Below are 12,951 nucleotides of genomic sequence, written 5' to 3'. Positions count from 1 at the left end.
GCCCACAGATCCAAGTCTCCCCATCTAAAGGAAACAACTTCCCAGCGTCCACCCTTTCTAAGCCATTCATTATCTTGTAAGTTTCTATCAGATCTTCCCTCAACCTTCTAAACGCTAATGAATAAAATCCCAGGATCCTCAGCTGTTCATCGTATGTTAAGCCTACCATTCCAGGGAACTTCCGTGTGAATCTTCACTGTACTCGCTTCAGTGCCAGTATCTCCTTCCTGAGGTGTGGGGCCCAAAATTGGACACAGTGTTCTAAATGGGGTCTAACTAGAGCTTTATAGATTCTCAGCAGCACATCACTACTTTTATGTTCCAACCCTCTTGAGACAAATGACAACATTACATTTGCTTTCTTAATTACGGACTCAGCCTGCAAGTCAACCTTGAGAGAATCCTGGACAAGCCCTCCCAGATCCCTCTGTACTTTGGCTTTGAATGTTCTCGCCATTTAGAAAATAGTCCATGCCTGTATTCTTTTATTCAAAGTGCAAGACCTCACACTTGTTCACGTTGAATTTCATCAGCCATTTCCTGGATCACTCTACTAAACTGTCTAAATCTTTCTGCAACCTCCCCACCACCTCAGTGCTACTTGCCTGTCCACCTAACTTCGTATTATCGGTGAACTTCACCAGAATGCCCCCAGTCCCTTCCTCCAGATCATTAATATATAAAATGAACAGCTGCGGTCCCAATACTGAACCCTGCGGGACACCACTTGTCACTAGCTGCCATTCCGAAAAAGGACCTTTTATTCCAACACTCTGCCTTCTGTCAGACAGCCAATCCTCAATCCATGCCAGTAGTTCATCTCAAACACCATGGGCCCTCACCTTGCTCAGCAGCCTCCCATGAGTCACCTTTTCGAAGACCTTTTGGAAGTCTCAATAGACAACAGGAACATAAACCATGAACAGAGATGTTGTCCAGGGAACACAGTGGTGTGATGAGGTGGCAGGCAACTAGAAGGTCATGGTCTTTCTTGCAGACAGTGTGTTTGTTCTCCTCCTCCCCCCGACCTTCTGAATTATTGAGCAATTTGTTTTTGCTCCAGATTGTTTAATTTTATATGTTTCTTAATATTTCCATGCAGTAGCATATACTGAAGATGTCCTTATGACAAACCAAAATAAGAATTTTAGAAGGTTCTTTATTTTCTGATTTGCAATACAATAATATTAAATAGAGTCAGAGACGTACAGCACGGAAACAGTCCCTTCAGTCAGACTCGTCCATGCCAACCAGATATCCTAACCTAATGTAGTCCCATTTGCCAGCACTTGGCACATGTCCCTCTAAACGCTTCCTATTCATATACCCACCAAAAACCTTCTGGAAATCTTGAGTACCATGTCAAAAGCATCACAATCATAGACCCCCTCCTATACCTCTTCATAAAAAACTCCAAGCTAGTTAAATACTATTTTCTATTAGAAATCCATACTGATTCTTTGTAATTAATCTACCTTTTTTTCATTTGATTCACGATTCTATCCCAAATAATTATTTCCAAACGTTTTCCCACTCTCAACTTAAACTAATTGGTCTGTAATTGCTGGAACCACCCATACAACCTTTTCTGAACATGACCTTATTGTTGGCAACATTCCAGCCTTGTCGCACCTCCCCTGAGTCCAGAGAAGACTGATTGTGGCCAATGCCCTGCAGCATCTACACTCACCTCTTTCACAATCCTTGTTAACTTTAATCACTATCTATTCAAGACTTCTTCCTGATTAATCTTGAACCCTTCTAGTGACAGAATTTCTGTGGCCTGGCCAACCATCCTCCTCTTTTGTAAACACAGATGCAAAGTGTTAATTTAATACCTCAGCCATGCCAGTTGCAATTATTGAACACAATTAGAAATACAGAGGGAGCATTTTGGTTTTGTCCATGTAACGATGAATCATGCAGCACAGAAGGGAACCATTTGACCTATGAAAACCTATGTTAATTTGATTTTAATTGAGTTCTGTAAGTTTGTCAATTTTTTTAACTTAAACTGGTTTTGAAAGCTGCAATTTATGCTTGGCTTATTGTCCACCTCAGCTCATTCTTACATTTTTGACTTGCCAAGGAAGTACAGTACTTGGAGTTATCAGAAACATTATCGCATTTTTCAATTCTGTAATATTTTTTCTCATCGTAGAGAATAACTTCTGCATGCTCTAAAAAGCCTTGACATCCTTTTCTAAAGTGTATTGTTTAGACTTGGACATAGTACTCTAGTTAGGACCTTCCCAATGATTTGTGAAGATTTAGTGTGCCCTTGCCTTTTGTATTCAATAGCACTGATAATAAAACCAGGGATCCTATATTCTTTATTGGCATCTTAGTCTGTCAATTTTAAAGGTTGGTGTTCGTGCAACCTATTTTTATAATTGTGCTGTTTAGTTTACTTTTTCTCATCAACCTTGCAACTAAAATATATCATTCACACTTCGCTGACTACTTGAATAAAGGAATAAGCAATATGTAGATATCAGAAACTGTTGATCACCATGTACGTGTAATTTCCCAGGGAAGTGATGATTTAATCCCTTTAAGGTCAGAACCAACTGGTCAAAACGTTTTCTTTCTGCTTTGGAGATGTTGAATAAGGTCAATAATTCATGCAAATTTATATTGCATTGAATTTTCCTTCAGGAATTAACATTAATAACTAGCTCTTAATTCCTGACTTATTTCTCGACTTACTTTCAAAATTGCTTTGAATAGGGTGCAGGAAATACATATTGTGTAACTTCCATTTCTCTTCCTTTCTCATGACTATGAAAATTCTATGACTTAACTCTGTCTTAAATGGAGTTAAGGAGGCTATGCAAACAGCATCCCCCTTTCATGATACCAGGATGGAAGGCAGGGAGTGAAATGTAGGTTTTTTTGGTTCATATGCTGCTTCTCTCTGTTAGTATTACCCCATATTTTACTTTCTTTCCAAAAGCTGGGAGCAGAGGGTCGATCAGCATGGCAGATTGTATTTCGTAGATCACATTGAAAAACGAACAACGTGGGAAAGACCACAGCCATTGCCTCCAGGGTAAGTGGATCACACATCAAATTTAAGATGCTCATTAGTAAATAGCAGTTCTTTGAGTAACTATTTAAGTCAATCAGTTTTCTTTCACAGGATGATGATGAAACAAATGACTAAAATAATTTGCTCATGTCTTCTTCAACATAGCTGCTTCAGGTGTAATTTCCCTGGGTTTTATTCCAGTACCACTGGTCACAAGTGGTGAGACAGGTCACAGTCAAGTCACTTTCCCTGCTCTAATGGAAATCGCTGGATAGTGATTTAAGAATATATATACTGATCGTCCCTTTTTAATATCCTGGGAAGCTGTGGCCTAAACCAGTGCATTTTCTTTTACCCCTGAGCACAAGAAAATGGAACAGGAAGAAACCATGTGACCCATTGACCTGATGCAGCATTCTCCAGGATCATGATTGATCTTGAACTTCAACTTCACATTTCTCTGTTCCCATTTTCCCTGACTCAGAGATGAACATATGTCTATGCCAGCCTTAGCTGTACTCGATGATAGAGAATCCATAATCATGTGTGGTAGAGAATTCCAAAATTCACAACCCTTTGAAGAAATTTCTCCTCATCTCAGTTCTAAATGATCAGCCCCTTATCCGGAGGCCTTGTCCCAGATTCCCCCACCAGTGAAAACATCTCTCCGTGTCTGACCTGTTAAGCCCCTTCAGGATCTTGTACATAACCTAACTAACACTTGTTAACTAAACATCATTCCCAGCATTGAATCTGGGTCTGTCCTCAGCTGTAGGGTGCAGAGGCAAAGTACTTTACACTGGCTGAGGTTGCTTTGAAGGACTGTCCTTCTCAACCTCAGATTAAATTGCTCATGGTTGTCTGTCTGGCAACCCTTTGGCTCAGTAGGATTATCACAACTTTACCTTTACGTTTTCCTTTACATCTGAGCCATTGGACTAGTCAGATGCATCATTATTTATTTTTAATATTTGATTTTGGGTAACACGCATATTTACTGTAACCACCTTCCACAACCCTCATGCCTTTTGGTATTTGAAGGACTCCTTATCCATGTGGCTAGCTATTTTCTGCATTTGCTGTACTCCTCTCTCTCATTGCTTTATCAAATAGATTTTGATACATGTTCATAGTGGCCTGGTTCTGTGCTAAATCATTCAGTTTATCATCCTTGTGCCACACCGTTATATAATACATACTAATTGCGCTATTGTAGAATGTGTTCGGAAATGACATTGTTGAATTCCTGGAGAGAATTGTGTAACCATGGAAACACTCAACCGCAGTCTCTGGTCTGTTTTTAAAGTCCAAACCATTCACCATGAACGCCATAAGCTTTTTTAAAACTCAATACAAAAGCAGCTTCAACATTAAAAATAATTCCAATATCTCTTTGTGATCTATCTATTTATTTTTCCATGAGGCCACACATGAAGCTTGTTCTTCCAGGGCAGTGCACGTGTGATTTTATCTCTTAGCTATGAATTATCATTGTTTCCTAGGTAACAACTCTTAATCTTGGCTCTCCTTCCCGATGTGATGTACCTGAAAACATGTCTGTTATCTTAACAAGACTAATAATCAATTGCTATTCTGTATTACTATCAGTAAATGCTTGGTCTATATCCCCCTGATGCATAATGCCTACGTCAAGCATTACAATGACCATTATTACAATATTATCACTAAAACCAACTTCACATCTGGAAATAAAAGAGATTACTGTCCAACAGTGCTGGTAGCACTGCCGGAATGAAGAATAATCTGTCATTAACCACGTTCTCCCCAATTCTTTCCTGATAGCTGGGAACGGAGGGTCGATGAGAGGCACAGGATTTATTATGTTGACCACATTACCAGGACGACCACGTGGCAGCGGCCCACAGTGGAATCAGTCAGGAACTTTGAGCAGTGGCAGTCACAGAGAAATCAGCTACAGGGAGCCATGCAGCAGTTCAACCAGAGGTTTATTTATTCGGTAACTAACTTACTAATCTAACTTTTTGACTTTTAAAAGGAAGGACCAGAAATCTAATGTGTAGAAAATCAACATTGTGATTTCGGCACCTTTTGAAAAATGTGTTCACCTCAATCCAACATTTTGTTTCTCCTTTAAACCTATCTGACAGATGCTTTAACCATTACTTTAAATGGATATATCTGTATTTTATAAAAAATGGGATGTCAATGTTACTCCTTTATTCTAAAAAGAAGTGAGGCAGAAGGTCGCAAACTATAGACCAATTAGCTTGCCATCTGTCAGGGAAAACATGAAACTATCTTTAAAGCAGTTACAGCAGGCCACATTAACGTTCAAGGTAATCAGGCAGACACAACTTGGTTTGTGAAAGGGAATTTTTTTTTGCCAATTTAAGTTATTTTTTCAGTAAGTAATAAATATTGTGCTAAAAGTAGTGAAGTGTTGCTAAAACTGTGCTAGGCAGTGGTCAGACCACAGCATGAATACCAGGAACAGTACAGGTCTCCTTATCTAAGGAAAAATATACTGGCATCGGAGGCTACCTAGCAAACATTCACTAGTCTATGCAGGGATTTTCTCATGAGAGGTTGTGCAAGTTGGACTTGTATTCGTTAGTACCTCCCCTCTTCCTCTCAGTCCGTTTGTTTATTTATGTTTGTAGATGTTTCATTGGAAAACGGGCTCCATTTTTCATGGATCAACTAAAATGGTCTTGAGTGAATTTTTCTCCACGGACTGTGGGTCCTTGATCAAACTGAATAGGTTGCTAGTTTAGGTGCCCTGTTCATGTTGACTTTAAAATCTGATATTTGGCTTTACTGTTAGATTAGTAAGCAACTTGATTGGCAGCAGTTTTTAAGTGAAAATGTGTTTTTAATAATGGAAAGTCATAAGTATTGATTTATATGCTGAAACTTACAATCAGCTTAAATTGTACAGTAGAAGCTTAATTATTTATCACTTCCCATGATCTGTTGGTATGACCATGGTCCCCTCCATTATGGGGATTTGTCTCTTGATCGCGCTTTCCCTTTGTGTGTTAGTGTGCTGGATGGTTTTGTTCAGCTGATATCAAGCAGTATATGCCCAGCACTAGCATGACACAGTAGTTGATGTGGTTGGATAAGAGTGACTTCTCTTATTGCATTTGAAATTTTGTTCTTCTGTGGCAACCAATCATTTCCACTCTGGGCCTTAGTGAAAGTATCAGCTGGAATTTATAACTTCACACCAAAGGGAACCAGTGTGAATTATTTGGGTGTTGATGAAGCAAAGCATTTTAGATTTTCAGCAGTAGGTAAAGAAGGCATGTTGTTTCAGATACTAATTTAAATCTAGCCAGACCCCTTTACTGTTTTGCGATTTTTATTGGAGTTGTCCTTCTGTATGACCTCTGTCTAACTGCCCCTTCTATTTGCATCGCTGTGACCTCTAAAACAGTGTTGTTTAGTTCTGAATTATCTATTGAGACGAGCTTGTAATGGCTTCGATTTGTCTTTTTTACCCAGTGACGTGTTAGATTTTATTGGCATAAATCATATTTTTGAACAGCCTGATTGGTAATGTGTTCATTTTCAGTATCCTGAACAGGTGGTGCCAGCTGAATTTGACCCACTTGGCCCCTTACCAACTGGATGGGGTAAGTAAGGCTAAAGCATACAGAGATAACAGATTATGCACATTGCTTTTCCAATCATTAATCAGTAATGGTGCTTATGACTAGTTGGAGATTACTTCTATTCATTTGGAGCACAAGCTCCCCATTTTTTAATAATTTGAAAACTTTGTTATTCTCATAGAAAAGAGAACAGACAGTAATGGTCGAATGTACTTTGTAAACCACTTAACCCGTACCACTCAGTGGGAAGATCCTCGGACAGAGGGGTGAGTACTAGATTTAAATGTTTTTTTTCTTCTATTCGAAATGTAAAAAGAAAATAAGAGATTACTGGATGCCAGAGTCGAGTACATAGTAACTTAACCATAGGGTTCACAATTAAGAGTAAGTTGTTGTTTTCTTGCTGTTACCTGAATTATAAACTACATTCCACCTTGATCTTTTGCCTATGAAAGTTGTAGTTTTAACGTAGTTTCAGAATTAACGAGTGATAAACAATGATAAAGTATACTTAGATTTATGTAGCATCTTTGACAAAATAAAAAGATTTTGTAATGTGATCTTAAAAGAAAATATTGAGATGTATTGAGGGTGTTCCAAAGCTTAGCATTTATTAAATAAAGGTACAGCTACCCATGATGGACAGTTTAAAATTAGGGTGTCTGAGAGGCCAGAATTGGTGACGCTCAGATGCCTCTCAGATTTGTCAGCATGGAGGAGATTAGAAATATAGTGAAGGGCAAGGAGATGGGGGGCAGGATTTGAAAACGAGAATAGAATTTTAAAGTCAAAAGATGTTGATTGGGTGCCACAAAGTCACCGAGGACAAAAGTGAGGGATGAGCAGGACTAGAAATGGACCAAGACATGGGCTATACTGTATTGAATGACCTCGAGTTTACCAAAGTTAAAATGTGGTAGATGAGCCAGCAATACAGTTGAATAGGCAATTTGTAATAAAGGCATGAATGAGAAGTTTAGCTATAGATGAGCTGAGGTGGGCTAAATTGAGAAATGTTTGGGGGAGTTGTTATGGACAGTCTTAATGTTACAGATATGAGGTCAGAAGCAGATGTGAGAGCAAGGTTGCAAAAAGACTGGTTTAAATACAGACTGCGTTTGCCAGGAAGGAGGATGGAGTCCATATCTAAAGAACAGTGTTTGAAGGGGGAATGGAATTTGTAGCTGCAGAATTTCCCCAATATGTAATTGGAGCAAATAGCTGGTTGTCCAGTACTGGATATCAGATAAGCAATATGACATTTCAGCAAAGGTGGAAGAGTCAAGAGAGGTGGTGGTGAAGTAGAGCTGGGTATCTTCAGCATATTTGTGCAGAGTAATACTCTGCTTTCAGATGATGTTGCAACATTTAGATGAGAAATAGGGAGTGCTGAGGATGGATTAATGGGAGACACCTGAGGCAGATCTTTTGCAAATGATTTTCTGGATTTGATTAGATAAGAATGGAACAAAATGAGGGCAATTCCATCCAGCTGGATGTCTGTAGAGAGTCTTTGGAGGGATTGAGTGGTCAGTAAGGTTGAGGGCTGCACACAGGTTGGGGTGGATGTGAGAACGGTTTACTTTCACATGCACAAAAGGTGTCATTTGTGAGTTAAGAGCAAATTTGGTAATGTATAAAACAGTGATAAAATGCTTTGGTACCTTGATGCCAGTCAGGAGTCTGTCAAATGTGATATATAAATGTGTACTGTATTTGATCTGTTTGGATGGTGACGACAAAAATGTGGAAAATGAAGCAGATCATTGATATCTTCCAAAAAAGAGAGAACAAATCAAGGCGCTAGACTAAGCTGTTCACATCTGAACTAGGGCTCATCCGCAGATGCTGACTGACTTTGTTTATTTCCACACCGCATTTTGGATTTCAGTGATTAAACCTTGTTGCAATTCTGGCAGTCATTTTCTTTGAAAGAATACCCTTCAAGTTAAGTCGAGCAAATCACCTGAGAGTAGTAACTTGCCCAGAGTCAATTTTTTGCAGAGTTTAAATCCTTTTTAATGCAAAAGATGAGGAACCAGCAATGCAGAGTCGGTCACAAGTCTAAAACATGCTGTGGAAGTCTAAACACATTCTTCCAAAAGTTATGAACACACCCACACCCACATCCTATCATGAGAAATGTGCAAAGTAAAGGAGAAACTAAAATATGAGTGTTCTGTAAAGCTGCCAGAGGTCCCCAAGTTTATGTTGATTGGGCCAAGTTGGAATTTGCCCTTCCATTCATACCTTCCTGAACAGGAAAAATGGCTTGTGCCAGATTGAGCAAGCTTGATTCTGTTTCAAATTCCTTAATTTCCAAATCCCTGCTTGGTATTGGCTGTCTGATGGGTTGAAAGTATTAATTAATCTTGTCATTGAACATCCTTGCTAAGGGGCAAAAGTCAAACCAAGAATGACCGAGATGGCTGATTGAATTCAACATTAGAATTGACAAAATTCTTTCATCCAGTATTGGGTTTTTGGGCTGTGTTTGGAATGTTAACCATTCTGCATCATTGATGTCGTACCAACAGTGACTGCTGTGTTATTAGCATAAAGGTATTAGTGCCACTTTTAAGTTTAGCATATTTTTAAAAAGTTATTACAGCTATGGAACCAAATATAAAACAAGTTGATAAAGATTTATAACATTAAAGCTGTTGACTAACCTGTTCTGCCATATCCTAGCAAGAGGCATGATACATTTGGGAAGGAGTGGAGAAAACCAGTAGGAAACTGAAGAAAAATAATATTGGGAAGAGGTTAGCTGAAAGCCCCAGTATTTATTCAACTGTGTATAAGACTACCCGTTGAAGCTGCAGTTTTCTGTCTCGTGTGCCTGAAATCCTGTAATCTGCATGATAAATAATCCTTAAATAAAATAGTTTGTTGGCTAGGTCATGAATTGTTTTGAATTAGTTGAATGTGTCTTGAGATGCTGTGCTATGTGGAATCTAGGTTTGCAACAGTTTCTGTTTATGTGGGTAGTTTTCGGTGGTTGCTGTTTGAGAGTTTTAAGGTTTTGATGATAACTCCATAGTCCAATGTTTGCCTTTGTCCTGAGACGAAGGTGTGAATGAATCCTTCATCTACTGTTCTCTTTCTTTCGGAAAGAAACCATATTGATTAAATTTATGGACTGAACCTGATGAAATGACATAAGATAATAACTTGAACTGAGAGTGGATTGAAATTTGTGGTTCACCAAAATCAGTGTTTTCATATTTAATGTTCATTTGTTAAAAATGAGTTTTAACAAAAAATATTAGGCTTTCACCTTTTATAGTTATTGCTGGTATGTTCGCTGAGCTAGGAAGTCGGTTTGCAGACATTTTGTCTCCTTTCGAGGTGATAACCTCAGTGCTATGGAGCCTCCTCTGAACTGCTGTTGTACTGTCAGTTGGTATTTATTTGGTTTCGTTCCTGCTGCTTGTTCGTTGTTCTGGTTGGTTGTTGCAGTGTTCGGTGTATTGGGTCCAGGTCAGTGTTAATTGATGGAGTTCATGGATAAGTACCATGCTTCTAGACATTCTCTGGCTGTCATCTGTTTGGCTTGTCCTATTATTGTTGTGTTGTCCCAGTCAAATATGTGGTCCTTGTCGTCTGTGTGTATAGCCACTAGGGACAGCTGGTCGTGGTGTTTAGTGGCTAGTTGATGTTAATGAATGCAGATCGCAAATTGTCTGCCTGTTTGTCCTATGTAATGTTTCCTGCAGTCCCTGTAGAGTCTTGTTCATCATGCTCGTCCTGAACACGAAGGCTATTGGGTCTTCTGTTCTGATGAGTTGTTGTCTGAACATTGCTGTCAGCTTATGTGCTGTCATGAATCCGAGTGTTGGAGAAGTCTGGCTGGAAACAGAACCGGCAACCGGAAGCAGTGGGAACGAAACTAAATAAATTCCAACTGACACAATACAGCAGCGCTTCACAGGAGGCTGAACAGCACAGAGGATGTCACCTAGAAAGGGACAAAATGTCTGCAAGCCAACTTCACAAAAAATACCCACAACAAATTCAACCGGCACCTGAGCTACAAATCTTTACACAAACCTTTCACCTTTTATGTTAAAGTTTTTAAATAGACTAGTTATTCCACGAACCAGAGGAGTGAGGATGGTCTGAAAGACGAGCTGGATTTTGATAAAATATAGATCCTGTAAATAATAAATGAAAGTTAAGAGAGTATCATTAAGACCAATTTCAGAGAATGCCGGAGAAACTCAGCACCTCTGGCAGCATTTGTGGAAAAGAAAACAGTTAAAATTTTGAGTCTGGTATGACTGAAGAGTCTTTCATATTTACTCATTCTTGCAGCACTCTCAACGAGAAACCCTTACCGGATGGATGGGAAATGCGCTTTACAGTTGATGGCGTTCCATACTTTGTAGATCATAACAGACGAACAACGACTTACATTGACCCACGCACTGGAAAGTCAGCACTGTAAGCATTTAAAATTTGATTTTGTACATTTTTAAAGTGAAATAAATTATGATTGTTGAGCAGCAGTTATTAGCAATGAGTGGTGGACTGGGTAGAATAGCATTACTGTTCAATCTAGCTCAGATTGCTACTGAAAGATTCCTCCACGTGAGACCTTGAGTTACTGTCCTATCTGCCAATTCAGTCTTCTGTTTAAAGACCTTGTACTAGTATTTGAAAATAAATACACAGAATTCTCATGGTGTCCTATCCATGACTTCTCTCACAATATGTATTGCCAGAAAAATCATATCAACTAGTCATTAATCTTACTGTTTATGGGCTATTGTTAGTGTACATTGGCTGCCAGGTTGACTTGCATAGGTCACTGCATTCCAAAATAAAGGAGCATCCGTGAAGCAAGATAATTTGCTGTGTTAAGGAGCATATAAATTGAGTTTATACAAGACCAGAGTGCAGATTGTTCATAATTAGGATATTGTGGACTGTAAGTAAACATAAAATGACAAATGAAACAATCACATTGGTATTGCAACATCTTCCAAGAAAGTTTCATCCTACATGGAAAAAGAACTCTGATCTGAGCATATTCATTGCTAACACTGTTTTTGTCATGAATAGAGTGTAAATGTTTCTATAATTTTAAGGTTACAGACTTGTGTTGACAGAATTGTTTAGCTTTCCTACAATTCTGCGCTAAAGGTTGAGATTGTAGTGTGGTTCTTTGCTTCAACAGGCTGCTGAAGGCTTATCCAATACCTAACTGACTTAATTGGGAAGGTGGTAGGGATTCTGTTTTGGCTGTGTTTCTGTGCCCAGGGACTGTGCCTCAAATTTCTGATCTTCCTACCAGAAGTTGTAGATTTTGTAATTAACCTGTGCAGATCTATGACACGCCTCTGGAGCAGGTGGGACTTGGACCCAGGCTTTCATGCCCAGAGGTAGGAACACTGCCACTGTGCTGCAAGAGCCCTTATAATTTAGCATTGTAGGCTTTATATCAGTGCTGCATCACAGAAGAACTAATTTATCAATTGATCCAGTCTGTAGCTATTGTTGTTTATGATTAATTGCTCTTAAGGGCGCATCATGTTTCTGGTTCACACAATCTCTGCTTCCGAGATACTAGCCTGGATACTGATTAGATAAGTGTTTTCTCGTGCAGAGCAAATTTACGTTGTTTAGATTGTATAAAAATTGTATTTAGGATCCTGGTTTAATTTATTTAATTTCAACCTCTGCTGAGCGCAGTATCTGTCCAAATAGGGTGAATGAAATCTGGTTTGGGATGTCATGTTAATGTGCTGGTGTATTAGCTAGAGGTGACTCGCAGATGGAGTACAAGCATTAATACATTTTAAATGTACTTGTGTAACTCCAAAGAAGCTATTCTTACATTTTGAATCTTGCAAACTATAATTTTTTTTCTTCTCTGCTCGACCATTTCCCCACCACCATGTTCCCAACCTTATGTTTTTCAGGTCAAATGGTCCAAACATAGCATATGTACGTGATTTCAGATCCAAAGTTTCTTACTTCAGGTTCTGGTGTCAGGTAAGCAGTGTTTCGTTCAGTCCAGTGTAACAATACTGTGGGTTTAAGAGGTGTATTCTGTTCTATTTTTAAATGAAGAAAGCTTAGGACAAAGGTATTGAGTAGTTTCAAAGTGTGGTGCTGGAAAAGCACAGCTGGTTAGGCAACATGCGAGGATCAGGAGAGTCGACGTTTCAAGCATAAGCTCTTCGTGAGGAATGCTTATGCTTGAAGCCAATTTTCTCTTTATTTTTATACTCCAGTTAAAATTCAGATGAAATAGAGTGTTTTACTTAACATTGAGTAGTTTGACCAATCGAATTGATTCTGAAAAGCAATGCC

At 38.9% G+C, this 12,951-nt stretch overlaps 1 protein-coding gene across 3 annotated transcripts in view; it reads left to right on the top strand.

The window, feature by feature from the left end:
- The window catches only part of LOC132822995 (E3 ubiquitin-protein ligase Itchy-like), a 100,847-nt gene that overhangs the window by 49,728 nt on the left and 38,168 nt on the right, over positions 1-12,951 (top strand). For all 3 annotated transcript variants that reach the window (XM_060836513.1, XM_060836512.1, XM_060836514.1), the window contains 6 exons: positions 2,957-3,052; positions 4,835-5,009; positions 6,591-6,651; positions 6,812-6,896; positions 10,948-11,076; positions 12,558-12,630. In XM_060836513.1, the coding sequence (XP_060692496.1) occupies positions 2,957-3,052; positions 4,835-5,009; positions 6,591-6,651; positions 6,812-6,896; positions 10,948-11,076; positions 12,558-12,630 (619 nt within the window). The remainder of the gene's footprint in view (positions 1-2,956; positions 3,053-4,834; positions 5,010-6,590; positions 6,652-6,811; positions 6,897-10,947; positions 11,077-12,557; positions 12,631-12,951) is intronic.

Source organism: Hemiscyllium ocellatum, chromosome 15 (genome assembly GCF_020745735.1).
Source record: "Hemiscyllium ocellatum isolate sHemOce1 chromosome 15, sHemOce1.pat.X.cur, whole genome shotgun sequence".
In the NCBI taxonomy this organism is placed as follows: domain Eukaryota; kingdom Metazoa; phylum Chordata; class Chondrichthyes; order Orectolobiformes; family Hemiscylliidae; genus Hemiscyllium; species Hemiscyllium ocellatum.
The sequence above is the reverse complement of the archived record's forward strand: the minus strand, read 5'-3'. Positions and strand labels throughout refer to the sequence as shown.